The 22111-nt window shown below is 40.0% G+C and overlaps 2 protein-coding genes across 2 annotated transcripts; both read right to left on the bottom strand.

Annotated features, from left to right (window-relative positions):
* Positions 1-19863: 19863 nt before the first annotated feature.
* LOC149812545 (pentatricopeptide repeat-containing protein At1g11290, chloroplastic-like) lies at positions 19864-20665 on the bottom strand. Its single transcript, XM_089993077.1, has 3 exons — positions 20537-20665; positions 20195-20396; positions 19864-20105 (listed from the first exon to the last, which is right to left on the bottom strand). The coding sequence occupies exons 1-3, from the start codon at positions 20663-20665 to the stop codon at positions 19864-19866; spliced, it is 573 nt and encodes a 190-aa protein (XP_089849203.1).
* Positions 20666-20803: 138 nt separating this feature from the next.
* LOC149812544 (pentatricopeptide repeat-containing protein At2g33760-like) lies at positions 20804-21604 on the bottom strand. Its single transcript, XM_089993076.1, has one exon. It carries the CDS (start codon positions 21602-21604, stop codon positions 20804-20806), a length of 801 nt encoding a protein of 266 aa, XP_089849202.1.
* Positions 21605-22111: the final 507 nt, after the last annotated feature.

The following is a 22111-nucleotide window of genomic DNA, read 5'->3' as shown; positions in this document are numbered from 1 at the left end:
GAACGGTCAGACTGATCCAGCAATTAGGAATTTGGACCAAGTCATGGCAGCTCTATGGACCGACCCCCCACACTGCACACACAACCGGGTTGATCTGAAACTGAAAGGACGGTTAGGTAAAGGCCAGGTAATTTTTTTGACAGTGGAGGGAGGATCCACGTTGTGGCCAGCAGCGCACTTGGATGGTCAGGCGCGATGGGCGGTTCGTTGAATATTGGCAGGTGGCGTGGGGTGGAGGGCAGCAAGAAGGACGCGACTCCTGTTTGTTTCCTCCCATTTCCACCCAACCACGTGCCAGTTGCGGGCAAAGCACGTGACGTGCTCGTGCTTACGTCTTCAAGGAGCAACTAAAAGGCATGTGTTTGACGGAAACTTGTCGTGGTAGGCTGCCTTGGCGTGTGTGGAGTCACACACTGTACCCTCGCTCTACACACTACGTGTCGGTGACGTCTACTCTCTCTCACAGCAGCCGGGTAGGGTAGGTGACTCAAGTTAAGATTTGAGATTCTCTTTGGGGAACCAAGATCATGAACTTGTAACCACTGAGTTCGTGAATATCATCGTGGCGTCCTAGCAATAGCAATAGCAATAGCAATAGCAATAGCAATAGCAATTCAACACACCTCAGGAAATGTGACCAACTAACCGTTAGGTGCAAGAAAAGAGGGGGAGAGAAAAATTCCAAGAAGAAACGTGGGGTGGGGTATTTTTTCTTTTTGAAAAAAGTTTGGTTTTGATGGTGTGGAATAGTCTCATATTGATCTCATATTGATGGTGTTTGAGTTTGTTGTAGGCTTTATAACCCATATATAAACTCTTACACTTGTTCCTAAGAACAAGGGGTTGGGATGACTACCACACACACGCGTGCGCGCTCGCTGTGCCGTGTCGAGGCGAGCCGAGTTCGGGTAAGGGTAAGGGTAATTGGCCCTTAAGGGCCAAATCCAATCAAGATCAATGTGGATTATATAAAGAAAAAGAGTCATGACTTTTGGAACCGGTGACCTTTGGCAGAGTCACACCCGTTCAGAACTGGTGACCCTTGGCAGAGTCACACTTGTTCAAATCTGGTAACTCTTTGCAAGGGTCATGTCTATTCAAAATGGACAACTCTTCAAGAGTCATGTCCTTTCGAACAAATCTCTTCCACGTCTATATAAACGTGGTTAGAGAGGTTCTAAGGGGACGGATGTACACTCTATCATCTATCTATCTCTTGCTTTGCTAAAACTGTGAGGTCTGCAGTTGTAGTTCTTGAGGTTGTTTTCGAAGGGTGATCTACCATCGGCGTGCACCGATCCAGATCGCTGAGGCTATTGTATCTTGGGAGAAGGACGCTGGACCCTGTTTGCACTGTATGTGGGGGTGAATCTTCTCTAAGGAGAGTACTTTCGTACGTCTTAGCCTTTTACACAGTATTAACATGCTTTCGTTGTTTTTATTGTGTTCTATGCATCTGTTTGTTCATATGCTGTTGTCTGAATTTTGGTTTTATGAGGAAACTGTCATGCTTGCTCCCTGTTCTTGTTTCGATCGACTGTCAATCATGATTTTCATACTGCTATATTTCTTGCTTTATGTCATGATGTTGATTGTGAAACTGCGTGATCCGAAATATGATCCAACAGTCTTAGAGAAGATTCTAAGAATGTCGACCTCTTTCGCTTTTATACCAAAAGTGAATATGTCCGGTATGCCGGAAAAGTTTGCCAGTCAGAATTTCAAGCATTGGCAGCAACGCATGAAAATCTGGTTCACTACGATAGGGGTGTTGTCTGTTCTGGAACTCGACTGCCTTTCAGTTTCTGATACTGAACCTGACCCTGTTGCGGTCACTGCGGCTGTAGAGTGGAAAGAAAAGGACAATATATGTCGTGGTTGCATACTGTTGGCTCTGTCCAATACGTTGTTCGATGTATACTATTCCTCGTCTACCACTGCTAAGGCGCTATGGGATCAACTTGACAAAAAGTATAATACCGAAGACCAAGGTCTTGAAAAGTACTCGGTTGCCAAGTTTCTGAAATATCAGATGGTTGAGGGCAAGTCATTCACTGAGCAGACACACAATTTTCTGTTGTTGCTCCATAGTTTGGCTGAGACTGATATGAAACTTCTTGAGAAGTTTCAAGTTATGACCATCGTGGAGAAATTTCCTAAGTCTTGGGTAGACTTTGGTATGTCTCTCAAGCACCGTAGAAAGAAGATTTCCTTGGATGATCTTATGGTAGCCATTGCCATTGAAGAAGAGCATAGGATCCAGAAACAGGTTGTGATGCCAATTGAACAACCTAAAGTGAACATGATGACCAGATCTTTTAAGAGCAAGGGACAAAAACCAAAATCTATAATGAAAACCCAGTTTAAACCTAAGGCCAAAATCCAAAAAAATGTAAAGAACAAATTGTACTGGAACTGTGGGCAGGTTGGGCACTGGGCTAAGGAACGTCCTTCCAAGAAGGCCAAAGCTCATGGGACCACTGATGGAACGCCTCAAGTCAATATGGTGACTGAGATCGTTGGGACCAGTACTGAGTATGTTTCTGTTAACCCGCAAATCTATCACGTTTATGAGCCAACTGAGTGGCTGGTTGACACTAGGACTAATGTGCACGTTTGTGCTGATAAGTCTATCGTTGTGTCATACCAGGCTACTGCAGGCAGATCCGTGACTATGGGAAATTCAACGGCTGCAAAGGTGTTAGGGATTGGACGCATGGATCTGAAGTTTCCTTCAGGACGAGTTCTATCTTTACATAGAGTGCACCTTGTGCCTGTAGTTAGAAGGAGCATTCTAAGTGGTTCATGTCTTATTAGAGAGGGTTATGAATTTAACTTTAAATGCAATAAAGTTGTTATTTTACATTCTGGAACCTTTATTGGCAAGGGGTATTTAGATGATGGTTTGTTTAAACTTCGTGTTGAACATGTTTGCAGTGATAAATTAGAAAATGATGTTTCTTCTGATTCATTGTCTAAAGTTGCATATAACATAAAATCATCTGATTTATGGCATAATAGATTAGGTCATGTGAATTTCAATTCTGTGAAACACATGATGAACTTGAAAATGATTCCTGAGCATTCCATGGATAAAACTAAAAAATATGAAATTTGTGTGCAAGCAAAACAATGTAAGAAATCTTTTCATACGATTGTTAGAGATTCTGAAATATTAGATCTGGTGCACATAGATATCTGTGAGTTTAATGGAGTGTTAACCAGAAATCATAAAAAGTATGTTATCACTTTTATAGATGATGGCACTAAATACTGTTATGTGTATCTGCTAAAATCAAAAGATGAAGCTTTTGATAAGTTTCTTATTTTTAAGAATGAAGCAGAAACACAAACTGGTAGAAAACTTAAAAGATTGAGGTCTGATAAAGGAGGAGAATATACCTCTAATAAACTCGATAAATATTGTAAATCTGTTGGCATAGTTCATGAGTTTACTGCTCCATATTCTCCTCAATCTAATGGGATTGCAGAAAGAAAGAATAGAACCCTAACTGACATGATAAATGCTCTACTTGGGAGTTCTGGATTACCTACCTATATATGAGGGGATGCTTTGAATACGGCTTGTCATATTCTGAATAGAGTTCCTCAGAAGCATAAGGATAGTAACCCTTTTGAACTCTGGAGAAATAGGAAATCTAGCTTGAAATACCTTAAAGTGTGTGAGTGTCTTGCTAAGGTACTCGTCTCAGAGTACAATAGGAAGAAATTGTGTCCTAAAACAGTAGATGTTGTCTTTTTGGGTTATATAAAGAACAACTATGCCTACAAGTTCTTAGTAATTAAGTCTGAGATATCTAGCATAGATGTAAACTCTATTGTTGAGCTTCAAGAAGCTACATTCTTTGAGGATGTATTTCTCATGAAAGTTGGTGTACCTCAGAATCTTTCTTCTTTAGATATACCTTCAACTTCTGGTTCTATTCCCGAACATGTGGAAATAATGATAGATGTGGGGGTAGAACCATCTTGTTCTCATCCTAGACCCATTGAGTCTGAGGAAGTGGTTGAACCTAGAAGGAGCAAGAGACCACGGATTACCAAAGATTTGGGAAGTGATTTTATCACTTACCTTATCGAGGATGATCCTCCCACTTTCCGAGATGCGATGGCTTCACCTGAAGCAAGGCATTGGAAAGAAGCCATAAAGAGTGAAATAGACTTCATTGTCTCTAATGGCAGTTGAGAATTGGTTGACCTCCCTCATGGTAGTTCTACTATTGGGTGTAAATGAATCTTTAAGAAGAAGTTGAAACCAGATGGATCCATTGACAAGTACAACGCGAGACTGGTTGCCAAGTGGTTCAAATAAAAGGATAGAATATATTATTTTGATACCTATTCTCCGGTTACCCGGATGACCACTATTAGAGTGCTTATTGCACTGACTTCTATTTATAATTTCTCAGTCCATCAAATGGATGTGAAGACTGCCTTTTTGTATGGCGATCTTGAAGAAGAGATCTATATGGATCAACCTGAGGGTTATGTGGCTCCTGGTAATGAAAACAAAGTTTTTAGACTTGTCAAGTCATTATATGGACTAAAACAAGCCCCTAAACAATGGCATAAGAAGTTTGATAATATTATTTTATCATTTGGTTTTGTTGTTAATGAATCTGATAAATGTGTTTATTGCAAGGTTAAAAGTGATGGTTGTATTATTTTATGCTTGTGTGTAGATGATATTCTATTGTTTGGTTCCAATATGAGAATTGTGAATGAGACAAAGTCGTTTCTTAGTAGTAAGCTTGATATTAAGGATATGAGTGTTGCAAATGTGATCTTAGGCTTAAAGCTGACTCGTTCAGCTGAGAGAATAGCCATTTCTGAATCTCACTTTGTTGAGAAAGTAATTGAGAAATTTGGCTATAACCAAGGAAGATCTGTAGCAACTTCATATGACCCTTTTATCCCTCTTCATAAGAATACGACTCGTGTTCCTGTGTCTTAATTGAGGTATTCTCAGATTATTGGAAGTTTGATGTATCTTGCAAATTGCACGGGACCAGATATTTCATCCTCTGTGACAAAATTAAGTAGATACATAAGTTGTCCAAATCGCACTCATTGGAAGGCATTGGACAGGGTACTTAGATACCTGAAAGGAACCATTTCCTTAAGTTTGCATTACAAGAGATTCTCTGCAGTTCTGGAGGGATATAGTGATGCGAGCTGGATAGCCATGAACTCTGGGAGTTATGGTGTGACAGAGTATGTATTTACCTTGGGTGGCGGTGCAGTCGCCTGAAGATCAGTAAAACAGACCATCTTATCTCGGTCTACTTTTGAGGCTGAACTCTGTGCTTTAGATGTCACAAGATTGGAAGCTGAATGATTAAAGGGACTTCTGAAGGAACTTCCTTTAATGTGCAAACCAATTCCTGCGATATCTGTGCATTGTGACAATATGACCACAATAACAAAGATTAAAAGCACAAAATATAACAAAAAGCAGAGGAGACACATCCAAGTCAGAATAAAGTCTGTAAGGGAACTGGTGTCTTAGTTAGTGGTTGTTGTGGACTATGTTGGATCCAAAGAGAACACAGCTGATCTATTAACGAAAGAACTAGATAAGTCATTGGTCCTGAAATCCATAAAAGGGATGGGACTGAAACCCATTAGTAGTTCATCTACAGTAGCAACCCAACCTATCTGAGTGAAGATCCCACAAAATAGGTTCAATGTGGTAATAACAAGCTGTAGGGTGAACTGGATAGCACATTATTTATGTGATACTATGTATCTGTGTCTGTTCTCCTGTTTACTCTGGAAAGGTGTTGTAGCTGCTAGTTAAGGAAGAGTTAAAACTCTGAATGGGTTCAAAGTCTTCTAGGCGAGATGTTAACAGTGCATCTCTGAAGAAGCCCACCTATGTGAGTGTGACTGTGTGGCCGCAGTTTAAGGAATTGGGTTATTCCTAAAGTCACTCATGAAACAGGATTCGGGCGCATGTTCTTAACGTGCCGCCCCTAAAGATTACAACCAGAACTTTTATCATGTTGTTGCTAATGGACACTCATACACCAAAGGTTCAAGTTCAAGACTTCAGTTCACTCCGTTCCTGTGGGGGTAAAGTTAGTCAACTAAGGTAGTGGTTCAAACCGGAATGTACCATTACTGAAAGCATGATATATCCTGCTACATATTATCTCATCTTGCATCTTGGTTTCCTCCCGTTTCATTCTTTAAATTTGTGGGGGAATGTTAGGTGCAAGAAGGGAGGGGAGAGAAAAATTCCAAGAAGAAACGTGGGGTGTTTTTCCTTTTTGGAAAAAGTTTGGTTTTGATGGTGTGGAATAGTCTCATATTGATGGTGTTTGAGTTTGTTGTGGGCTTTATAACCCATACGTAAACTCTTACACTTGTTCCTAAGAACAAGGGGTTGGGATGACTACCACACACACGCGTGCGCGCCTGCCATGTCGTGCCGAGCTGAGCCAAGACGGGTTCGGGTAAGGGTAATTGGCCCTTTAGGGCCATATCCAATCAAGACCAATGTGGATTATATAAAGAAAAAGAGTCATGACTTTTGGAACTGGTGACCTTTGGCAGAGTCACACCCGTTCAGAACTGGTGACCCTTGGCAGAGTCTCACTTGTTCAAATCTGGTAACTCTTTGCAAGGGTCATGTCTATTCAAAATGGGCAACTCTTCAAGAGTCATGTCCTTTCGAACAGATCTCTTCCACGTCTATATAAATGTGGTTAGAGAGGTTCCAAGGGGACGGATGTACACTCTATCATCTATCTCTCTCTTGCTTTGCTAAAACTGTGAGGTATGCAGTTGTAGTTCCTGAGGTTGTTTTCGAAGGTCGATCTACCATCGGCGTGCACCAATCCAGATCGCCGAGGCTATTGTATCCTGGGAGAAGGACGCTGGACCCTATTTGCATTGTATGTGGGGGCGAATCTTCTCTAAGGGGAGTACTTTCGTACGCCTTAGCCTTTTACACAATATTAACATGCTTTCGTTGTTTTTATTGTGTTCTATGCATCTGTTTGTTCATATGCTGCTATCTGAATTTTGGTTTTATGCGAAAACCGTCATGCTTGCTCCTTGTTCTTGTTTCGATCGACTGTCAATCATGATTTCCATACTGCTATATTTTCTGCTTTTTGTCATGATGTTGATTGTGAAACTGCGTGATCCAAAATATGATCCAACACTAACCAGCCGAGAAAACTCCTTGTTACAAACATCAATCTTATTGTTGGATTAAAATATGAGTCTTGACTAAGACAGTTTATGTCCAAAACCTTTTGAGTTTTAACCCTTTTTGCACTTTGATCACTAAACCAACTTAAGCTGTTGCAAGGAAACTGAACTCGCTTCCTATGAAATGCCTTTTGAAGCTTGGGCTGCGTTTGTAGATGTTTAAGTTTAGAATAGACTCACCGACCTTTGATTATCTTTTTTCTTCTTTTTTTCATGACAAGAAACCCTCACCGAGAACGGGGTCACATAATGGCCCATCCCCCTGCTAGGGGTAAACCCTGGGAGGGGCCACTGACACCGAAGCCCTTGGGGAGCCCTAGATTATCTCATTTATTTGGATAGCAAATTCTCAAAAGAAGCAGAGTTGCTGCATAATTTTCTAATTCAAGTGGGGGTTTGGATGAATTAGGAACATTCACCAAAATACGGGTTGACCAAATTCTGTTGGAAGTTTTTCTTTCTCAGTAAGGCCAGTGAAATCCATGCAAATCTTGGGCAGTCAACACAAACTCTGGTTGGACACATAAGCATGAAAATTCTGGGCATCCAAATTCCTCAGAAACTTTTAGTTTTAAGGGCCCGTTTGCATGACACAGAAGAAATGTATAGTCGCCCTATGCCATTTCTACGAGCCCTTACACGCTGGATCCCCTTTCCACGGATTCAGTTTCCGTGGGGAGATCACAAGAATGTGCTACGACACCTTCCGGGTCCGTGACATGCAAATGCCCCGGCTAAAGTGCCAAGACATACCCACGTATGACGCGCGGGACGCTCCATCAAACGTGCCCTTAAGGACATGATGGATTAACCATTTGAAGATGGAATTTGACATTAGTGTTCAATGCAATGTTGTCAGAATCGGAATTGTAAGTGAATCGATTTAAAAATCAATTCAGAGAATTGGCTGCAGTCTCGATGCGAATCAAGCTGAATCGACCGTTTTTTTCAGATTGAAAACATAAAAAAAAAATAATAATAATGTGCAGAATATAAAAAAAAAAAAAAAACAAAGGGCACGATCGGCTGATTCAAGCCTAATTCAGCCTGAATCAGGCCGATTCAGGTAGAAGGGGTTCGTATCAGCCCTTTATTGTATCGATTTAGGGCCGATACAATTGAAATGAGCTGGGCACTGGCTGATTCGATACTGACAACATTGGTTCAATGCATTATCAACATATTCAAAATCTTTGTTGCTGGAGACATGTAATTAGTGCTCTCTCAAAGGGAACATTTTCTTGCTTTTCTAAGAAAGAAGTTCTTCCTCAAAGCACGTTTTTGTCATCCTAGTAGTGGTTGGGAACAGTTAAGACTGTACGGGATGGACGGAGTGTCTTGAGTGGACCTACTGGATGGATGGTCCTCGCATCTCGAATAAGCTTTGCCCAGAAACACGGTGTGAAGTTTGGTAGCCTACCACTGTTCCTAGTCAATTATCACTGCCTTGTCTTGGCAGTGTAGTTGCACTACTTTGTTCGCTTATGCAATGTCGACCCAAGCGTTAGACTTGTCACAAGGAGAAAATTCAAGTGGTCTACTCAAACACAAAGAGTAAGAAGCTTCACAGCTATCATGATTCTTCAGCCTTCTTGGTAAGAAGGTGTAAAGCATCACAGCTGTGATTCAACTTTTACATGTTTGTGTCGCTGTATGAAAGTTGTGTGGTTGTGATTTATAATCACAAACTTGAGAAAATACCACATTTATATAAGAGATTTGCAAACGTGCCCCAAGAGTTGTGCCCATCAACCGACTCACTTCTAGTTGGCTTGTTTTGTTTTACATCCCAAATTTACCATTTGACCAAGTTGGGATTATACAGAAGAGGTTGAGATCTATGTTCAATGTGCGTTTTTATTATTTATTTATTTATTTATACAGGACCACCATCACGTCCCGAACTTGGTTAACCTCATCTTTTGACGCAATGATAGTGATTTACGTCCAAATCAAAATCATCACAAGCGTGCAAACTACAATATATATTTATATTTTTTTTTAGGGTCTTCATCTTATCGTCTGATATTCACTTTCTTCAGCTGCGTTGTTGGCATCATATAAAGAGTCTGTCCGCATGAGAAAGGAAGAGGATGGGCGCCCAGGTCAAAACCCATTGTTCCAACGGCTCTTTCTGGGCCGTCCAAACTGCATAACTCCAATGCCGTCCATCCACAAAATGAATGGCATCGGAATCCTTCTACGTGAAGGGCATCCTATCTATGAGGGCTTTGGTGCCAATTCTTGTAGAGATGAATGGTAGCCAGGGCACCTCTGACATAGCGGTGTTAACGGGTCTGGTTTAGTTCGGACTCAGGTTGAATCAGACCTGACCCTGATTTTCTGGTATGCTACAGAGATAGGGCCCTGGTCTAATCGGACCCACCATAAGATAAATTATACACAAACCCGATAAGAACTACATGGACCAAACCTGGGCCATACCCGGTAAAATAATATTTTTTTTTATCATTTTTATATTAAAAAATTGTGGGTCTTAATTGGAACTCGGGTCGGGCGCGATTCTTATATAAAATTTCACAAACTATACCTGGATCCATGTATTAATAGGACCTTTAGGTTTGTACCTAGGTCTTAATCAGTTCTTCTATTTAACACCATACCCGAACCCTATAGGGTTTGATACGGGTCGGATTCGGGTAAACCCGACCCATTGATACCCCTACTTTGACGATAGTATTGTCAAGGACACCCCCAAGCATATAGCCTCAACTACTATTTGGTATGGTAAAAAAACTACAAAAATTGACCATATTGTCTTATAAAAGCATTCTTGCATAAACCCACAAATATGCCTTGCATGTTCAAAATCATTGATTATTTGACTTTTTAAGATGATTTTACCCTTCACAACATATTTGTATGAACCTTTTTACAAATCTTTGAATATAATTAAAAATTATCGAGGATATTCACAACATATTTGCTTAGACCTCTTGACATTCGTACAAATATATTATAAACCTTTGAATATGACTAATATCATTGAGAAGATTCACAATATATTTGTACGGACCTACTCATGTTTGTACATATATGTTGCGAACCTCCGGATATGATTAAAATCACTGAGTAGATTTACAATATTTTTTAGCAAACCTCCTCACATTAGCACAAATATGTTGCGAAACTCCAAATATGGTTACAATCATCGAAGAGATTTATAACATATTTGTGTGAACCTCCTCATGTTCATACAAATATATTGTGAACCTTCAAATATGGTTAAAATCACCGAAGAGATTCATAACATATTTGTGTGAACCTCATCCTGTTCACACAAATATGTTGTGAACCTCCCATTATGGTTAAAATCATCGGGGAGATTCACAACATATTTGTGCGAACTTCCTCACTTTTGCACAAATATGTTGTATCGCACAAATATGTTGTGCACCTCCAAATATGGTTAAAATCAAATTAAGAAGATTCACAATATATTATATGAACCTCCTTGCGTTCGCACAAATATATTGTGAACCTCTGACTGTGGTCAAAATTATCGAAGAGATTCACAATATATTTGTGTGAACCTCCTCACATCTACACAAATATGTTGTTAACCTTTGCTAAAATCACTGAAGAGATTCATAACATATTTGTGTAAACCTCCTCACATCCGCACAAATATGTTGTTAACCTCTGACTATTGCTAAAATCACCAAAGAGATTCACAACATATTTGTGTGAACCTCCTCACGTTCTCACAAATATAATTAGAGTCATCAAATATAGTAAAAATCATCAAGGAGATTAACAACATATTTACTCAGACCTCCAAATCTGGTTAAAATCAACAAAAGAATTCACAACATAATCGCAAAACAAAAAATTATTTATATGAGTATAAAATCATATGACTATAAGATGTCAAGATATTATTTGTGAATGTCGAAAGTTCCATATGAATATCATGTGAATATCTTTAGTTTGATTTTAATCTTTTAAAAGTTTACATGATACTTGTGCAAATGTCGGCAAGTCCACGCAAATATTATGTAAAACTCTTTTGATTGATTCTAATCTTTCATAGATTCGCAAGATATTTGTGTGAAAGTTGGCAGACCCACATAAATATCATAAACATATCTTTTGTTTGATTTTAACCATATTTGGAAGCTCATAACATATTTATGTGAACTTGAGGAGATTTAAAAAAATATGTTGTGAATTTTATCTATGATTTTAACCATATTCACAAGTTCACAATATATTCGTGCAAACGTAAGGAGACACATGTTATGAATCTTCTCGGTGATTTTAACCATATTTGAAGGTTTGAAACATATTTGTACAAATGTGAGAAGATCCGTTCACATATGTTGTGAATCTCTTTGGTGATTGTAACCATATTCAAAGGTTCACAACATATTTATGTGAACGTCAGGAGGTTCACTTAAATATGTTGTGAATCTCTTCAGTAATTTTAACTATATTAAGAGGTTTATAACATATTTGTGTGAACATGAGGAGGTTTGCACAAATATATTGTGAATCTCTCCAGTAATTTTAACCATATTCAAAGGTTCACAACATGTTTGTGCCAACGTCAGGAGGTCCTTGCAAATATGTTGCAAACTTTTTTGGTAATTTTAACTATATTTGGAGGTTCACAACATATTTGTGCGATCATCATAAGGTTCACACAAATATGTGGCAAAGGATAAATTGATCTTAAAAAAGTCAAGAATCAATGATTTTAGACATGTAAAAGATTTTGACATATTTGTAGGTTTCTGCAAGAAGTTTCCATTTTCACAGGACATCACAGTCGTTTTTCCCAAAAAAACTATCATAGGATGCTTGATTTGCCACCTAACCTCGCCTATTAACAAATTTTTCTTTACTATTTTGGTTGATAACAGTGAATACAGTCCTAGGCTTCACGATGCGCACCACCAAATCTCTCATTCAGTATAGATCAAGCCCCACATGTCAAGTAATGATGGTCAAAGGGTCCATCGCTCTATCCTAGGCATATTACACCAAGTCCCTTAATGTGAACACTAATCTAGGCTAGCGACAATATGCTCAAATCTCTTCACCTACCAACCACATAGGATAAGAATAAATGATACCCGATCTTTAGTGTAATTGTCATTTCATTCATTAACTTAAGCACTTATAATATGACTTTTTTCGCTTCTATAGTCTAACTAGTATTAGAAAAATCATGTGGGCCTACATACGATGAACCACACATCGTAAATATGTCTTAGGTTCAGGCCTAGTTCATGTGCTCTAATCCGGATGGACCCTATAGTATCTCAAATGGTATTGAGCACTATATGGAGAGACATGTCCTGTCTGCAACTCTATAATAGGTTGAGTTGAGACAGACTCCTAAATGCATTAGGTTATGGTCCCCAAACCTTATATTAAGGCCCTCCCTCTTCAGACTCCCCATTATCAGAAGAAGATTCAGTCCCTCTTATCAGGTCCAGAGAAAAGAAAAAGACTAATATACATGTTTTGGAAGATCATACATGTCAACGATAAACCAAAGCGCTATGAATTCATGTACAACTTCCGCTTTGGGTTTCGTTCTGTTTTGATTTTAATGATTCAATGAGAGCATGTTATCGATCCTGTTTTAGTATTCAGTGGATTTAGAATTCAACAATTGGTATTAGAGCACATGTTTCCGTTGAATCTTTGAAAGATTCGTATATATTTTATTTTATTTTCTCTGCAATGATCCATTATGATCACGGATCATTGCCAGGTGGCATAGGGTTTCGTCCCCATTTGGTTTGTCAGTTTGGATAGCCATCAGGCTCATCGTTACTCTGTCAATCAGACGAAAGGGCTATCAGGGCCTTTCCCTTTTTCTTTTTTCTGATCGTCAGTCTTCCACCTTCCACCGAGTGGTGAGGGGTTTTCTTTTCCCTGATCACTGTTCAAGCATTTGCCTAGTTTGATCGTCGGACGACAAAGGTATCTGCTTGCTACGATCACTGGATGACTCAGGTAACCGCTCAATTGGGCTTGGCTTCTATTAGAGGGTTGTTTGGCCCTCCCTTGCATTTTTTTTTGTCACTGGACTACAAGAGGTATCGTCGGATGCTCGATTCATCGAGTGGCAGACAACGACCCTCATTAGTTTGTCAGACGGTGGATTTTAGTCGCTGGACGATAGGAGGTGTCGTCGACAGCTCGATTCGTCGAGCGACGGACGATAGCCCTCATCAGTTTGTCAGACGGTGGATTTCTGTCACCGGACGACAGGAGGTGTCGTCGCCCGCTCGGTTCGTCGAGTGGCGGACAGTGGCCCTCATTAGTTTGTCGAACGGTGAGTTTTTTTTTATCGTAAGAGGACGGGAGAGTCGCCTCTTACCCTGTGGCCGTCGGTCGATAGGCGGTGGAGGTTTCCCCTTCTTTCTTTCGTTCATCGGACGACAGGGGTCAAATGACATCCAGTTTTCTTTTGGGTCTGTCAACATCTGAGCTACATTATGCTAGTGTCGGCGATCTTTGCAGGTCGGCAACCATTGCAGTCAGATTTGGCATCCTGCCAGCAAGACTCAACCCTCCACTGGTGCGCTTTCGGCCATCCGTTAGGGTGTCATTGGATTCTGTCGAGTCGCGCAATTGCCCACCCAGGATGAGGCATGCAGGTCGTATTAGACGGGCTTTAAGCCAGTTCGGTGCCCATTAGATGACTCAGACTGCCAGGGCCAGTTCAGCGCTCTCTCTTCAAGCGGCTCAATCGGGCCAAGGCTGGTTCAGCGAGTTGGTCCAGAGTGTTTCAGCCTCCATACACAAGACATGTTCAGTCTTGTGTTTCTCCGGGCTCAGGCTTCACCTGTGCTCTAGCCGGTTCAGCTTTTAGCCAAACCGTTTGATGTTGCTTTAAGGGCTGAAAGGTCTGGTGACCCGGTTCAGCTCTATTCGGTTAAGGGGCTGAACTAAGTCTATTGCAGTTTATGTGGATCGAGCCTGGTCAAGACCCGATCCATTGCGCAGTGTTGCACTCGGTTGCATATTACAAGGTCTGACCCAAACCAAGTCATCCCAATTATTGACCGACACCTAGTTGCAGTGCGCTAGGTTTGACCGAAACCGGGTTAGACCTGCTTTGGGATCCATTGATGGGTTCAACCAAGCCCGATTGGTCGAACCCACGCACTAAGCCTTATAAAAAAAATAAGGATTTTATAGAGCTATTTGGTGTCTATTAAAGGTCATTATAGTGGGTCGATATTCAGTTACTTTTCGGCCTATATATGCTATTATGCTTGTCTCATTTTATTCATATGCATGTGTAGACATATTTGAATGATGATAATTATTTTTTGTTCTGTGTCCAATATTTTAAATTGAATTAATCGAATCAGTATGTTGCCAAAGTAACATCTATTATGTAGGTTAGTTCATTTTAGAATATTGTGATGGCTATATATTTGTGGCTCATGCGAATAGTGATCAGCCAAAAGGAAGATTACTATTTGGCCAAGCCCAAATCTATACTTTCAGTAATAAAGATGGGACAATCATTCAGTTTTCCATGTGAATAACGAGTCAGTCCAAAGAAAAGCTTGTTGTTTGATAGAACTGATTGTCCATATTTTGATTACTGTATTGAAAGTACCACTTACAAGTTGATACTTATGTCCAAAGACTAAGTGCCAATGTTGTGCTGTGTATCTTGTGATGGGGTTCACCATTGTTTAAATGTGTGTATTTTATATTATTGCATGTGAATATAAATGTTAATTGTGAGTTTGTTTGTTCTTTATTCAGTTAATACATCTGCTTCTATGATATCTGTCAACATTAATTTCATCCCTTTTTTTAGAGGTTCAAATTTCAAGAACTGAAAAGAAAATGTTATGATTATACTTGGATGCATGGATCTAGATCTTGCACTACGAAAAGATAAACCACCTACTTATATAGACAAGAGTTCTTCTGAGGATAAAAAGAACTCTAAGTGGTGGGATCGATCTAATCGCATGAGTCTCATGATCATGAAACGTGTGATTCCAGAATCTTTCAGGGGCACCATGTTCAAAGAGGCCAATGCCAAACATTTTCTTGAAGAAATTGAAAAATGTTTTGCAAAAAATGAAAAGACAGAGACAAGTACTCTTCTTTTGAGACAAGTATTCTTCTTTCGAGTCTTGTCTCAATGTGTATATTTAATTCATGAAAAGTCTCAGTCTATGAATATGTTTAAATCGTATAAGGCCGAAGTTGAAAACCAACTTAAGAAAATAATTAAGGTTGTCAGATCTCACTGTGATGGTGAGTACTATAGTAGATATGATGGATCAAGTGAACAACGTCTAGAGCCATTTGTTAAATTCCTAGATAAATGTGGGATCGTCCCTCAGTATACCATGTCAGGCACCCCTAGCATGAATGGTGTTGCTGAAAGACGAAATAGGCTCCTAAGGATATGATAAGGAGTATGATTTCTCAATCTATCTTACCAGAGTCCCTTTGGAAAGAAGCATTGAAGACTCCAAACTATGTTTTGAATAGGGTCGCCTCTAAAGCAGTAACCAAGACCCCATATGAATTGTGGACAGGCCAAAAGCCTAGTTTAAAACATTTTCATATTTGGGGATGTCCAATTGAGGCTAGGCCATACAGGCCATATGAAAAGCAACTGGATTCCAAAACGGTTAGCTGTTATTTTGTTGGGTATTTTGAAAGGTACAGGAGCTATAAGTTTTATGACCCTGCGAATAAGTTCTTTCTCAAAATGGGAAACACTTGTTTCTTTGAAGGTACTGAGTTTGGGGGGAGTGATAAAGTAAAAGACATTGCCTTTGAAGAATAATCTCTTTTTCTTCTGACAGTTGTGAATGACAATGATCAGATTCTCATTGTTGATATTGTTCCCACAAATTTGGATCAAGGTAATGTTTCAAATCTCCCTATCCAAAATCAAACTTTTACTCTTGAAGTTCAAACTCAACAACCTCAAGAACACTTCAAGAACCAGTGTCATTAAGGAAATCCACTAGAGAGAGAAGAAGGGCAATTTTGGATGATTATATTATATTTCTACAAGAACATGAGGGTGATACTGGCTTAATAAAAGATGATCCAATCAACCTTCATCAAGTCACACAAAGTTCTAACTCTCAAAAGTGGATTGAAGCAATGTATAAGGAGATTAAATATATGAGCGACAATGACGTATGAGATCTTGTCCCATTACCTGAAGGTGTGAAACCCATTGGTTGCAAATGGATATTTAAAATCAAAAGGGATTCAAAGGGTAATGTGGAAAGATATAAAGCCCATCTTATTGCAAAAGGGTTTACTCAAAGAGAAGGCATTGACTATACAAATACTTTCTCTCCGGTTTTTACGAAAGACTTTTTTAGAATCATGATGGCACTTGTGGCTCATTATAACTTAGAGTTACACCAAATAGATGTTAAAACTGTATTTCTTAATCAGGACATCGATGAGACAATATTCATGGTCCAACCAGAATATTTTATCTCAGGCGATGCCAAGAATATGGTTTGCAAACTAAAGAAATCCATCTATGGACTTAAGCAAGATCCCTGTCAGTGGTATCATAAATTTCATCAAGTTATCCTCTCGTTTGGTTTCGAGATAAATGTGATTGATGAATGCATATACCATAAGGTCAGTGAGAATAAATTTATTTTCTTGGTTTTGTATGTGGATGACATATTGCTTGCCAGTAATGATATAAGCATACTGCACAAAACCAAGAGATTTTTGACAAAGAAATTTGAAATGAAAGATTTTAAAGATGTCTCTTTTGTATTAGAGATCCAGATATATTGAGATCGTTCTTGGAGTATTCTTGGATTATCACAAAAGAGCTATATCAAAAGGATTCTGAAAAGGTATGGCACGAAGGATTGCAAACCAGGGGATACTTCTGTTGCTAAAGGAGACAAGTTTAGTCTCGTTCAGTGCCCCAAACACCAGTGTGAAATCAAAGCTATGAAATATATTCCCTATGCATCTGTTGTGGGGAGTCTCATGTATGCTCAGGTATGTACACGTCCGAATTTAGCGTACATTATTGGGATGCTAGGCAGATATCTTAATAACCCAGGTATGAATCATTGAAAAACAGCCAAACGGGTTATGCGGTATTTACAAAGAACAAAATGTTACATGCTCACATGCAAGAAGTCAGATCAGTTAGAGATAATCGAGTATTCTGATTTTGCAGGATGACAAGACAATCGCAGATCCACGTCAGGCTATATTTTTTTGTTGGTCGGGAGAGCCATTTCCTAAAGGAGTGCCAAGCATACACTCATTGCTTCTTCCACCATGACAGAAAAATTTGTGGCTTGTTATGAAGCATCCAACCATGAGATATGAATACATAATTTTGTCATTGGGATACAAATTTTAGATAATGTTGAAAGACCGCTAAAGTTATTTTGTGACAATAATTCAACAATGCTATATTATAATAACAACAAGAGCTCATCCAAGTCAAAACATATTGAGATTAAGTTCCTTGTTGTTAAAGAAAGAGTGCAGAATGGTCAGATATCGATAGAACATATTGGCACAAACTCTATAATTGTGAATCCACTTACTAAAGGTTTGCCACCCAAGGTCTTTCACGAGCATACTGCTCGTATGGGTGTTTTATCATTTTATGATATGTTGGTTTAGTAGGAGTTTGTATTTGGTCATTCTATGATATAATAAAGTCCTCTTTTGCCACTTTGGTATAAAGTTAAAGTTTCAATTGTATTTTGTACTCATTATGTTGTTATCTTACTAAAGTTTTCAGGTAGGACCAGTTGAAAACAGGCATGTTTGATCACATTGCATGTAATTTTCATACTTCACATTGATACTTGATCCATGTCATTTGGTTGTTTCAATATACGTGATCATTGATGGGTCCAATTACGTTATTTGTAATGAAGACCGCTTTGGTTCTATGTTGACATGATCAATGGACCAGATTTGAAAAGATATCAATTGATAAGACAATAATTTTTTAACTCATAAGGTTACAATGTGTGATTATAAGGTTACGTATGTGACCCAAGTAGGAGATAGTTAGAAAAATCGTGTGGACCTTCATACGATGAGCCACACATCGTAAATCTGTCTTAGATTCAGGCCCGGTTCATGTGGTCTAATCCGAATAGGCCCTGTGGTATCTCAAATAGTATGAAACACTATTTGGAGAGACTTGCCATGTCTGCAACTCTATAATGAGTTGAGTTGAGACAGACTCCTAAATGCATTAGGTTATGGTCCCAAACCTTATATTAAGGCCTTTCCTCTTCAGACTCCCTATTATCAGAAGAAGATTCAGTCCCTCTCATCAAGTTCAGAAAAAGGAAAATGACTAATATACAGGTTCTAAAAGATCATACCCGAGCGCTATGTATTCCGGTATAGCTTCCGCTTTTGGTTTCATTTTGTTTTGATTTCAATGATTCAACGAAAGCATGTTATCGATCCTGTTTTAGTATTCGGTGAATTTATAATTCAACAACTAGGCCTAATTGGAACAAAAGATTAAGTCTTTGGCGATTATCACAACTCACAATCCATAGCATATCCAAGTCATCAACCCGACCACCCTATACTTCCAAGCTAGAGAGATGATAACATCATACCAGAATGAGATGCCTATCATCCATATTAAAATCAATATATGACATGCTAAGCTGACCTTACTGCTAAATGAAGTGATGGGCCCATTGGCATGACACTTTGTTTTGTTTGGTCACTACCAAACAAGATTAAAAAGAAAGGTGACATTATTGTGTATGTGCTGCCATATAAGAGCAGTGTTATGAAGGCTTAATCTGATGTAGCAGCGGATTAAGAAATTCACAGCGGCACAGTGATGCACAAAAATAACATATAAGAATGGTCAGCTTCGCACATTTCATTCAAAAGGAATATACATCTTAACGTCTTCATCGATTTGGTCTATAAATCGTATATGACAGATAATGGTAAACCCATTTGTGCATGGGTTTGAGAGATCATCTCATTTTCTGGCTAAAACTTTTGCCCTTGAAAAAAAGAAAAGCCTTTCAAAAAAGACAGACAATGGTAACCCCCCACCAAATTGGTAAGCTCCAATTTGTTTCTTGGCAAGGGAACGTAATAACCTGGAACATAAATTTTGTGAGAGTTTCTTTTCTATTGGATGTCATCGATTGATTCATGACAAAATTAATACTGCAATGCTGCCAGAAATGCAGAGCAATAGCTGAAAGACTTCACCAATCAAGTAGAAATATCAAAGCGGCAATCCTAGGTCCCAACTACAAGTTCACCATACCTGGTTTGGCAAATTATGCAGCATTGGATGACCCCACCAAACTGGCTGCGAAAGATATAAATTGTGCATTCCTCCAGCTACACCAAAATGTTGATGAGTAGAACAGTATGAGAAATGGTGACTACTTGTTAACGCTGGAAGTAAGTTGCTTTAGTACTAGGACTTCATCGACTTCATTTGTGTAAATAATACATCCAGTATTTCATGAATCCTCTCGTGTTCTGGGTGGGATTTAGAACCCACAAGAAATTCATGAACACCACCATCAATACTAATCCAGCTACAGCCAGGCTCCTTGGTTACCCCCCTCTCCTTCATCTTTTTCGTCAAATCAAGGATCTAACTCCACTGACCCTCCACTGCATCATGTTAGAGATCATCGCGTAACCAGCAGAGCTCAATGGGTTTAAGTCCCTAAGAGCTTTAGCAGCATCCACAGCCACAACCAACTTACAACGTATCTGGCAAGATCCAAGTAGAGCCCTCCACGCATGAGCAGCAGGCTCCATAGGCATTCCCTTTATAATGTCCAATGCTTCCTCTACGCGACCTGCACGCCCTAGTAGATCTACAAGGCATGTATGGTGTCGGAGCTTCGGTATGATCCCGTGTTCTCTATCCATTGCAGTGAAATATGAGAGCCCTCTTCAACAATACCCGCATGAGTGCATGCACATAAAACTGCTAAAAGCGATACGTCATTGTGGCGTAAGTCTGCAGCCTGCATTTGGGAGAAGAGTGCTAAAGCATCCTTCCCTTGCCCATGAATGGCTAACCCCATAATCATCACGTTGTAAGCAACCACATCCCGCTTGCTCATCTTCTCAAACACCTTGTTTGCCTCATTCAAACTACCACTCTACACATTACATGTCTATCAATGCTGTGGCAAGAATGGCATTAGACTCTACAATCCCTTTAGGCCCAGTCCTCACAATGTACTCATGAACCCATCTTCCAATCTCCAACGCACCAACTTTAGCACAGGAGGCAGAGCACAGCAACCATGGTAACATGGTTAGGCCTCACATTCATCCGGCCAAACACTGCTAAAGCCTCCGCAGGATAACCAGTCTGTAAATAGCCAGTAATCATGGCGTTCCATGAAACCAGAGTTCTCTGAGACATATTAACAAAAAATTGGCGCGCGTCTTCAATATCCCCACATTTAGCACACAAGTAAACTAAAACCGTATCCGTGTGATTGCTGTAGTGAATTCCAACACCATGCAAAAACCTCCTTTTCCACTTATGAATCCCATCTAACTAATGATTCGAACAAGCAGAAAGAACGCCGACCATGGTATCATCATTTGGGAGAACAACACGTTCCTCAACCATATCCAGAAAGAGAGATAACGCCTCGTCTGAACGACCTGATTGAGAATGGCCAGATGTTAGCAACGTCCAAGATGCAACGTTTCTAAAAGACATTTCGTGGAACATTTGGCGTGCAGCAGTAACGTCGCCACCACCGTTCACATAGGCGGCGAGCAACGCGGTCTGCACGAAGAGATCCTTCCCGAAAGAGGATTTGACGATATGGGTATGTATCTGCAGCGTGTATTTGATCGCAGGACGGCCCAAAAAGGCCTTGAGCAGGAAGACGAAGGTGAAGTCATTAAGGGAGAGGGAGCGACGACAGAGGCGGCTGTAGAGAGAGAAAGAGTGGTCGGGGAGATCCTTCTCAGAGACGACTCTGATGATGGCGTTGAAGGGGAAGATGTTGGGGTGGCTGAGGTGGTGGAAATGGCGGACGGCAGAGTCGAGATCAGCGGAGAGGGCGAGGTGGCCGATGAGACGAGTCGCGAGGTGGCCGATGAGACGAGTCGCGAGGAGGTGGTCTTGGAGGACTCCGCAGGTGAAGACGCGGGCGTGGATTTGGCGAAGTTGGTCTGAAGAGAGATGCCCACGTTGCAGAAGCAGGGAGAGATGGGCGTGATGCGTGGCCGGTGGAGGGACGATGAAGGAAGAAGGGGAAGAAGAAGAGAAGCAAGAGAGATCGAGGAAGAAGGGGATCGATCGATGAGTGAAGCGTTTTGGAGTAACTCGAGAATCGCAAATCATGGACGCAAGATGATGCCGCCAAGTTTAAATCTTGGAGCCTCAATTTAACCGCCTTCGTTTTCGTTTTCTTATGAAGAGATTGAAAATTTCTATTTAGCGCGCGTTTTTATCTGAAAAATATCTGCAAACTTAAATAAATGGAATATTTAAAATATATAATAAAAAAGAAATAAACAATAGAACACGTAACTCGTATTTTGGGAACAGTCAATAGGGATGGCAGTGGACCGGGCCAGGCGACAAGGTCTCCTCCCCAACCTGGTCTCAAAATTCTGCCTTTCATCCCTGCTTTCATTTCCGCATGAGTTTTGATTTTAACCTCTATCTCTGTTTCATATCCTTCATCCCCAGTCCAAACGAGGTGAGGCGGGGCGGGGTTTTGTTTTCCCTCAATCAACTGCCATCCCTAAAAAAGAAGAGGAAGGTTTACTAAAGGAGATCAGGGCTGGGGCTGGGCAGGAGAAAGTGTTCTCCATCCCTGCATGGGTTTTGATTTTCACCTCTATC

The sequence above is a fragment of the Nuphar pumila genome, chromosome 17, assembly GCF_984573655.1.
Source record: "Nuphar pumila chromosome 17, dmNupPumi1.hap1.1, whole genome shotgun sequence".
Classification (NCBI taxonomy): Eukaryota; Viridiplantae; Streptophyta; class Magnoliopsida; order Nymphaeales; family Nymphaeaceae; genus Nuphar; species Nuphar pumila.
This window is presented reverse-complemented; position numbering and strand designations above follow the sequence as displayed.

Excerpts from the sequence above, each read along its gene's own strand:
- LOC149812545 (XM_089993077.1), bottom strand. The coding sequence starts at position 20,665 with ATGTCTCAGAGAACTCTGGTTTCATGGAACGCCATGATTACTGGCTAT. Across the intron at positions 20,397-20,536 it reads ACCATGTTACCATGGTTGCT|AGTGGTAGTTTGAATGAGGC; the intron begins GTGCTCTGCCTC and ends TGTAATGTGTAG. Across the intron at positions 20,106-20,194 it reads ATGTGCATGCACTCATGCGG|ATCTACTAGGGCGTGCAGGT; the intron begins GTATTGTTGAAG and ends CATGCCTTGTAG.
- LOC149812544 (XM_089993076.1), bottom strand. The coding sequence starts at position 21,604 with ATGATTTGCGATTCTCGAGTTACTCCAAAACGCTTCACTCATCGATCG.